Raw genomic sequence first — 10059 nt, 5'->3', positions numbered from 1 at the left:
AAAACAAGTCTTTAATAAAACTGAAACAAATTCAAGCACAATGGCACAAACAATAAATGTGCTCTTAGAGCAAGGACAGATTAAACAAGGCATTGAAACAATAACACAGAAAATAATTTTAAGTTTGCAGTGCTATGTTCATTATTGGCAAAATATAGATATAGAACATCTATAATGACAAACTCTGAAAAACACAGTCCACATTCCCTCTATATCAGAGTAAATCAGTCATCTCTCTCGTCTTCAAATGGTCCAAATCGCTGCAGCCAGACTTCTGAAGGGCAGACGCAAATATGAACACATCACTCCAATTTTAGCTTCACTGCACTGGATGACGGTTAGATACAGAATTGATTTTAAATTGTTTTTAAATCATTAAATATCCAGGCGCCACAATATCTCTCTGATTTACTGCGCCCACACAATCCGTCTAGATCTCTTAGATCTGGGGATCTTGGATTGGTCTCTGTTCCCAGATCCAGATTGAAGCAAAGAGGTGATCGTGCTTTTGCCATAGCTGGCCCTAAGCTCTGGAACAGCCTGCCGGTACATATCAGAACTCTCTGTCTGTATTTTCATTGGCTTTTAATCAACCGTGAATCCTTTGTTTTGCTGTTTTTTTATTTATTTATTTTTTTTTTTACTTTTTCTTTTTCCTAGTTGGTTTTTTTATTGTCTAGTGTATCTGCTTTTCTCATGCATTACATTGTATAGCACTTTGGTCAACTTCGGTTGTTTTAAAATGTGCTTTATAAATAAACTTGACATTGACATTAACATTTAATTAAACAGCATTTACTGTCCAAATTGTTTTGCAATTTGTCCTGCAGTAGCACTGGAAGGTTAAAGTGAAATGAAAACTTAACAAATCTGTCTTATACAGCAATATGTTAAATAAATCTTCCACATTTGTGGAGCTTCACAGTACCTGGAATTTGTCTTAATCAAAGATGTACTTCAAATGCACACAATGGCTTAAATATTCTTAATAAGATATGCTGTTCATCAAGCTTAATGTAATGTGTATATCTAATTGATCTACAGTAAGAAGTGAATGAAAATTATTGAATCCCTGATCCTCATTTAAAGATCTATGTTCAATACAAGGCACTTTGAAGTGTGAAGACAAATTCATCCATTATTTGAAGACTTGGATTCTTGAAGTCAAAACAATGTGACCTTATCTGAATAATAAAAAAGCAATAGGTTATTTTAATAATGATCCACCATCCATGAGCCACATAATTGGTATTGCCCATACAAATGACCATCTAGATGGTATGTTCATAATATGCAGTCTTACACCATACTGTATGTTTCTGTTGTGATAATTCCCTTTGGTAGGTAATTGCAGGTAATAAGATGTGCTTAAGAATGGCCTATAGTTGCTGACTTTCTATGCCAACAAAAAGGCCACAAAAAAGAACACACCATGTGAAATGTTGAGGCCTGATCTAGAGAAGAAATATTAAGAAACATCTTTCCTAAAACCTTTGAGATTCAAATAGAAAAGCAACAGAACTAAATCAAGTCATTAGGGTTGAACGGACTTATGATTCTCTTTTTCTCATTGGCTTTGAAGGAGATACAATGAAGTCATCAGAGTCATCTGAATCAACTGTCTTTGGAATTTCTGTGGTTGGTAGCTGTTGGTTGATCTTCGTGTCGACTAGCAACAATAAAAAATGAATCATGTCAATACAATAAATACTTGAAAGGATTTATTTAAATATATATCCTGGTGTTCTCAGAGATATAATGTGAATGGTCTGTGTGCTATATTGTCCCACAAAGCCAAAACAAAGTAACTACGCAAACACTAATTTTGTTAGTTTTTAAAAGTGGTTTATAAAATAGTCTCACATGTTTTCTTTGAATCTGAGCATAGTTGAGCCAAAAACCGTCAGTCTAAGAAAACCGATTTTGGTCAAAAATTTAGTTTGAAAAAACATGTGTAATTAGGGGTGTTAAACCTTTTTTGTGGGTAGTTAGGGGTCTTCAACTTTTTTAAACCTGTCTTATAATAACATGGGTATAGTACCATATTAATGTATTACATACTTTGCTATGGTGCCTACAATACATGTAATGTACAGAATCATATACTTGTACATTACATTTTAATTTTATTTGATACATTTGAATGTAGAAAGGACATTTCAAAATTATGCTGAACTTTTAGCTTTGGTTGAAAATTACTTTGAGATCAAACAATAATTGGCATGGATCCCCTGTTGAAGACCCCTGCTGTATTCTAACCTGTTATTGATTGTTGGTGGAATAGCACAACATTAGAAGCAGGACTGACTTCTTTTGTAATCACCTTAATATTATTCTGAATCACACCTAAAGGAATATAAAGAAAAATATCCGATAAAACAGCAGTTTTAAAGCGAGATCTGTATAAGAGTTTGGGTGACTGGTCTCTTTACCTGAGATTTGTGTTTTGTTCCTGAACGTGGCCTGTGAAGAGCCCCTGGGCAGCAGTGGAAGAGTGGAGGGATCATTTTTTTTCTGATGTGTGGAAAAGACAGATTCTGTCACTGTAGATGCCCTGCAAAGTCAAATCAACATATGACCAATGGTAAAGAGACTAATAAACTGACAGTTGAGACTTAAAGAAATAGTTCACCCAAAAATGAAAATTCTCTAATCATTTACTTACCCTCATGCCATCCCAGATGAGTACGACTTTCACAAACAAAGATTTATAGAAGAATATCTCAGCTCTGAAAGTTCATACTAGGGATGTGCACGGTTACCATTTTTAAATTCGGTTAACCGTGAGGTTTCATGAACAGTTTTTCGTCTGGAGTCGGGATGCAGGAATAAAAGATGTTTATTGTAATGGAATTTCCTTAAACACTACTCAAAACAGCAGCAAATAAAGTGCACAGTGAGCTATATGAGTCTAAAACAGCACAATACATATATCTTCAAATGATTGAAATGAATTTTCACATTAAAGTCAAACAAATATAATCAATTTGTCACTTCCAGTATACTGTATGCGGTCTCCACGGGCAGCTTCACATTTCCGTTAGGGAGCGAACACAAATATTATCATGTGCGTGGAGTCCCACTGCTGCTGTTAAATAGCCTCTTCAGGGTGCTTTGATTTTTAAATGGTTTAAAATCAAATTAAATTAAACTTGTCTAATAATTGTACTAAATATGCACACCAGAGCAAAAGGGGAAAACACTGTCTTACCGTTTATCAAGTGCTGAAACGCTGCATGGTGAAAAATAAACAGGATTCATGTTTAAAGGTGTAATAAACTTCTACTTCAGAATGCAGCACAACCAAAGAAACACATTGTAGGTGTTTCGAGATGCATTTATAAAAATTAAAGTCTTTTAACTGCGTTAGGCGCTGAAAGAAAAAAGTGAGATTCAGCCAGCGCAACAATCAAAGATGCCCGTCCAGCGCATGTCAGTCAGTATCACTGATCTACAAAAGAAAAACAGCGCAGATACAGTATACTTGCCCTACTCGCCCTATACTTGAAAAAAAAGACTACTGCACGTGTAGAATAACCAAATTGTGATTTTGATATTCGAATAGTGGCATATCAAATGGTTAACTGAATGTCGACTATCCATGCACATTACTAGTGGCCAGAATTTTGAATCTCCAAAAAGCACATAAAGGCAGCATAAAAGTAATACAGTTGAAGTCAGAAGTTTACATACACCTTAGCCAAACACATTTAAACTCAGTTTTTCACAATTCCTGACATTTAATCACAGAAAACATTCCCTGTCTTAGGTAGGATCACTACTTTATTTTAAGAATGTGAAATGTCAGAATAATAGTAGAGAGAATGATTTATTTCAGATTTTATTTCTTTCATCACATTCCCAGTGGGTCAGTAGTTTACATACACTTTGTTATTATTTGGCAGCATTGCCTTTAAATTGTTTAACTTGGGTCAAACTTTTTGGGTAGCCTTCCACAAGCTTTTCACTATAAGTTGCTGGAATTTTGGCCCATTCCTCCAGACAGAACTGGTGTAACCGAGTCAGGTTTGTAGGCCTCCTTGTTCGCACATGCTTTTTCAGTTCTGCCCACAAATTTTCTATCAGATTGAGGTCAGGGCTTTGTGATGGCCACTCCAATACCTTGACTTTCTTGTCCTTAAGCCATTTTGCCACAACTTTGGAGGTATGGTCATTGTCCATTTGGAAGACCCATTTGCGACCAAGCTTTAACTTCCTGGCTGATGTCTTGAGATGTTGCTTTGATATATCCACATAATTTTCCTTCCTCATGATGCCATCTATTTTGTGAAGTATATTAGTCCTTCCGGCAGGAAAGCACCCCCACAACATGATGCTGCCACCCCCATGCTTCACGGTTGGGATGGTGATCTTCGGCTTGCAAGCCTCAAACTTTTTCCTCCAAACATAACAATGGTCATTATGGCCAAACAGTTCAATTTGTTTCATCAGACCAGAGGACATTTCTCCAAAAAGTAAGATCTTTGTCCCCATGTGCACTTGCAAACTGTAGTCTGGCTTTTTTATGGCGGTTTTGGAGTAGTGGTTTCTTCCTTGTTGAGCAGCCTTTCAGGTTATGTCGATAAAGGGCTTGTTTTACTGTGGTTATAGATACTTGTCAACCTGTTTCCTCCAGGGTCCTTTGCTGTTGTTCTGGGATTCATTTACACTTTTCGCACCAAACTACATTAATCTCTAGGAGACAGAATGCGTCTCCTTCCTGAGTGGTATGATGGCTGCGTGGTCCCATGGTGTTTATACTTGCGTGCTACTGCTTGTACAGATGAACGTGGTACATTTAGGCATTTGGAAATTGCTCCCAAGGATGAACCAGACTTGTGGAGGTCCACAATTTTTTTTCTGAGGTCTTGGCTGATTTCTTTTGATTTTCCCATGATCTCAAACAAAGAGGCACTGGGTTTGAAGGTAGGCCTTAAAATGCATCCATAGGTACACCTCCAACTGACTCCAATTAGCCTATCAGAAGCTAATTGTCTAAAGGCTTGACATCATTTTCTGGAATTTTCCAAGCTGCTTAAAAGGCACAGTTAACATAGTGTATGTAATCTTCTGACCCACTGGAATTGTGTTATAGTCAATTAAACATGAAACAATCTGTCTGTAAACAACTGTTGGAAAAATTACTCGTGCCATGCACAAAGTAGATGTCCTAAATGACTTGCCAAAACTATGGTTTCCTAATATGAAATCTGTGGAGTGGTTAAAAAATTAGTTTTAATGACTTCAACCTAAGTGTATGTAAACTTCTGACTTCAACTGTACATACAACTCCAGTGGTTTAATCCATGTCTTCAGAAGCAATATGATAGGTGTGGGTGAGAAACAGATCAATATTTAAGTCCTTTTTTACTATAAATTCTCCTCTTTGCCCAGTAGGTGGCGATATGCACAAAGAATGTGAATTACCAAAAAAAAAGAAAAAAGAAGAACTCTTGGAGAGAAGAGTGCTTAGGAGAGTGAAAGTGTAGATTTACAGTAAAAAAGGATTCAAATATTGATCAGTTTTTCACCCACACCTATCATATCACTTCTGGCCACAGTTGACTTGCATTGTATGGACCTACAGAGCTGAAATATTCTTCGTTTTTGTTCTGCAAAAGAAAGAAAGTCAGAAACTTCTGGGGTGGCATGAGGGTAAGTACTGTACATTCAGCCTTTTACACAGCGAGTAAATCACTCACATCTTCGTATAAATTCCGCACTATGCGACTAAAAAATGTCTGTTATTAGCCAATGGCAAGTAAATATTAAGATTTTACTCGCCAGTTACTGAGTTGTGTAGTGGCGAAGCACCGAAATCCATTTACTGAATAAGAAGCTGGCGATCATGAAGCTGGATTCAGTTTAATCTTTTACAGTGTGTTGTGTCTCATAAGCGCACACTCTGAAGGAAATTGACCTTATTTGGCAGCACCATTTTACGAACTGTCTGTACACAGACCAGTAGCGCACCTGCCCTGCTGAATGGCTGTTGGAAGGTAAAAATGAGGACAAGAACAAGAGCTTATAGATTTAAATCGGAGAACTTGTACAATAAATATTTGTACAAGCAAGTCAATACTTATTAATCACGTAAAAGTTTTCTTTTGGCTCGTTCCATATATTTTGTGACCAAAGACAAGATCCACGCACCCCATTTTCATTTCATGTCTCTTTTAATATCCCTTCGGTTATTTACAGTCAACTGGTGATCAAAAAGATATAAACATTAATTCTAGTAACAAATTGCACGGATGAGGTAAAAAAAACAACTGCAGCTTCTCTCTCGTTAATGTATGCTGCGCTCATTCCACTGTAAACACTTGCTCGTGGAGCCACCATTGTCTTAAAGAGACAGTACCAATTTAGCGCATGACCTACATATCATTGTAAACTCAATGTAAATCACACAAGTGCATGTAAAAACATTCAACAAAATGTAGTAATGTAGTAAGTGTAATAAATGTGTAAATACATAAATATTTAAGGGCACAATCATACATTATGAAATATTTTAACTTCAGAAAACACTGTAAATATTAAAGAATTTAACAAATAGGCTCATGTTGCATATATGCAAGGGTTTGGTAAAAAAAAAAAAAAAAAAAGTAGTTTGTTCTGCATAGTAGTTTTGATATAGTAGCAATTAAATTATAATTCTTATAATGTAATTATAAATTGTAATAATACATTTATAGCCTAATTGTTATGCGTGTAATTCTATGTTAACTATTAGATTCTAACCTTGTAATTATTTTGTTAATTTTAAATAGAGGCAACAGCTTGTCTCATTATTACAAATGCAATTTCATGACATCATATAAATTGACAAAATGTGAAATTTGTAAATTTGTAAATTATAATCTAATTTTGAAATTTTGAAATTATATGAATACTAATATATATATATATATATTAGTATTCATATATGTGTGTGTGTGTGTGAAGATGCACCCACTTGGTTTGTTTAATATCTTTTTCAGTTTTCAACTGCATTACGCTTACATGTCATCAAAAGTCTGGCAAGTAAAAACAAAAATGTACAAGCCAATGGCAATTCTTTCTCCAATATGTCCGCAGTGGGTTGTAAATGATGAGAGAATTTTTATTTTTGGGTAAACTATACCTTAACACTAATCAGAACAAGCGATTTCAAAATGCAGCACGTTCAAAAAGTATGCAAGACTTTATTTTAGCTTACATAATGATTTATTGAAATTTAAAAGGTGCACTGTTACATTTATTTCTCAATTAACAAAAGTTGTGCAAAGTTGTTTGACAAATATGTTTAAAATCAGTCAGCCATCTAAACATATAAAAAATTATTTACTAACTGCACCTTCATAATAGATTCACAACATTTATTTTTTAGGTTGATGTACTGACGTAACTAATATAGATCTCATTAGTTTGCAGTGTATTACGTGTACTTGGTAAAATTTGTGAAAAATAAACTGCTTTTGTGAGGAAGCTCATCACTTAATGAACTGACCACCTGTCCGTTAATCTTCAACATGTTTTACACAAAAAAAATGTGTGAAGTTAACTACGAATTGCTGTTTTATAAGAGAAGACAGGAACAAGATTGCGACAGGTAGGAGTCAGTTTACGGCTCTCCACATTCATTTTTATGATAACCACAAACAGCGACTTACTGTCGTAACAATCTAGTTGAACGTTCTTATAGTAAAAAATGCGGAGGTGGTTATCTCGGTTTTAAAAGGTCTTCTAACCTTCTCTTGTCTTGTCTTTGGTGATACGTATTCTTCATGCATTTCACACATCCTGGGCAGGGAGGAGAATTTAAGGTAAAAAATTACTTAAATAGTTTGTCAACCACACCTATTATATCACTTCTGAAGATATGGATTTAACCACTGGAGGTTGTGGATGACTTTTATGCTACCATTGTGTGCTTTATGAGCTTCAAAGTTTTGGACCCTGTTGAATTGCATTGTGAGGAACCACAGAGCTGAAATATTCTTCTAAAAAATTTCATTTATGTTCTGCAGAAGAAATAAAGTCATACATATCTGGAATGGCATGAGGGTGAGTAGGTGATGAGAGAATTTTCATTTTTGGGTGAACTATTCCTTTAATAAATGTCCCTGGACTAAGTGTGCATGATTAATTATAATCATTATTATTTTAAAGAAACTTTTTTTTTTTTTCATAATCTTTCATCTTTAATCTCATTAGTTTGCAGTGTATTAAGTGTACTTGGTAGTATTTGTGAATTTCTCCTGGGACTCTATAAAGTATGTCTATGCATCTTAAGAATATCACCTTTCCATCTTCAAAGAGCAGCGTTTGAGATGAGCCCTAAAGACAGACTGCATCAGGGTCACATACTCTTCCTGTAGAGCCAGAGTGTTCAAACCTGATTGGCTCTGAAAAAAAAATGTGTTGTCATGTTTTTCAGACATGTTGCCATGGTAATGCCATGGGTTTTGGACATGTACTATAGTGATTCCATGGTATTGTTTGAAATGCCATGTAAATACCATGGTATATGATTATGGTACTCACTCATTCAGTATCAAGGCATACACCAAATGACCATGGTATTATTATCTGAAGCCATCCCTCTACCATGGTATCACCACATTACGTTTTTGAAAGGGTTTGCAACCAGCCAGGTTTGGCTTAATATTTAATCTTTTAAGTTTGCTTATTAACAACATCTTTGCCTAAATGTAACACACTGTAAACATCCTGTAAAAAAAAAAAAAAAAAACCCAATTAGATGCCATGGCAACAGAGATGTTTCTTGGGTCTACCTGGGTCATGTCTAGAAGGGATCCCTCCCACGTCAATCTCGCGAGATTCTTACACTGCGTTAATTTGAAGTCGCCCAGCAACGAGCGCTCGTAAAAGATTCTTTTAAATTGTCTGTTTTGATGAACAGTCATTCTTGATGACCAATTCAAGCTCTAAAATAAATATTTAACAAATTTGATAACTTCAGCTCTACATCTGTTAAGTGTCAGTCATGAGATATTGTTGGTCAGTGGAGAAGTACATCAATTAGTTCTGCTAATAAGCATGACTGGGTGGTCGAGTGGTAACTAATTCGCCCCTTGCTTTAGAGGCTCCAGGTTCTAATCCACCTATATGGAATGGAACTTTACATTTTAATAAACAAAGACTGCAACCACACCTCAGTCGACGTACAGTATATCTTGAGTGGGGACACATTTGTTTGCATTTTTCTTTGCGATTCGACTGGAAAGGAGCGCGATCTGCAGAACTCACAGCAAAAAGGAGGTCTCGCCACCCATTCTCGTTTCCACAAGTACATCACTGCGGCACATTTGTTGCCATCTTCTTATTCCTGTATAATTAACGGATATGATGTTTTTAAAATTAAAAGCAGTTCATTGAGCGTGGATGCCGCGGTGGATGGCGTGAAGTCTCCACACACGCTATGTCTCCGTGGCAACGTGCTCAACAAGCCACGTGATAAGATGCGCGGGTTGACGGTCTCAGACGTGGAGGCAACTGAGATTCATCCTCCGGATTGAGGCGAATCACTACGCAACCATGAGGACTTAGAGCACATTGGGAATTGGGCATTCCCCTTCATCGTGACCAAAGCACTGCGAGGAAGTCAACTTTATATTCATTTTATTTATTATTATATTATATTATATTAAAGAAAAATATTAAGACATGGGGGCCTGGGTAGCTCAGCAAGTATTGACGCTGACTACCACCCCTGGAGTCGCGAGTTCGAAGGGATTCCAGCCGGGTCTCCTAAGCAACCAAATTGGCCTGGTTGCTAGGGAGGGTAGAGTCACATGGGGTAACCTCCTCATGGTCGCTATAATGTGGTTCGCTCTCGGTGGGGTGCATGGTGAGTTGTGCGTGGATGTCACAGAGAATAGCGTGGGCCTCCACACGCACTACGTCTCCGCGGTGATGCGCTGAACAAGCCACGTGATAAGATGCGTGGATTGACGGTCTCAGACGCGGAGGCAACTGAGATTCGTCCTCTGCCACCCGGATTGAGGCGAGTCACTACGCCACCAGGAGGACTTAGAGCACATTGGGTATTGG

General features: G+C 36.7%; 1 protein-coding gene across 1 annotated transcript in view; it reads right to left on the bottom strand.

Moving 5' to 3' along the window:
• iqce (IQ motif containing E) overlaps positions 1–10059 on the bottom strand; it is a 24572-nt gene continuing 14513 nt past the window's right edge. The window contains exons 19-22 of the mRNA XM_051705127.1: positions 8287–8390; positions 2433–2554; positions 2260–2346; positions 1–1669 (exon numbers count right to left, since the gene is read on the bottom strand). Of these exons, the coding sequence (XP_051561087.1) occupies positions 1551–1669; positions 2260–2346; positions 2433–2554; positions 8287–8390 (432 nt within the window). The 3' untranslated portion in view covers positions 1–1550. The remainder of the gene's footprint in view (positions 1670–2259; positions 2347–2432; positions 2555–8286; positions 8391–10059) is intronic.

Source organism: Myxocyprinus asiaticus, chromosome 8 (genome assembly GCF_019703515.2).
Source record: "Myxocyprinus asiaticus isolate MX2 ecotype Aquarium Trade chromosome 8, UBuf_Myxa_2, whole genome shotgun sequence".
Classification (NCBI taxonomy): Eukaryota; Metazoa; Chordata; class Actinopteri; order Cypriniformes; family Catostomidae; genus Myxocyprinus; species Myxocyprinus asiaticus.
The sequence above is the reverse complement of the archived record's forward strand: the minus strand, read 5'-3'. Positions and strand labels throughout refer to the sequence as shown.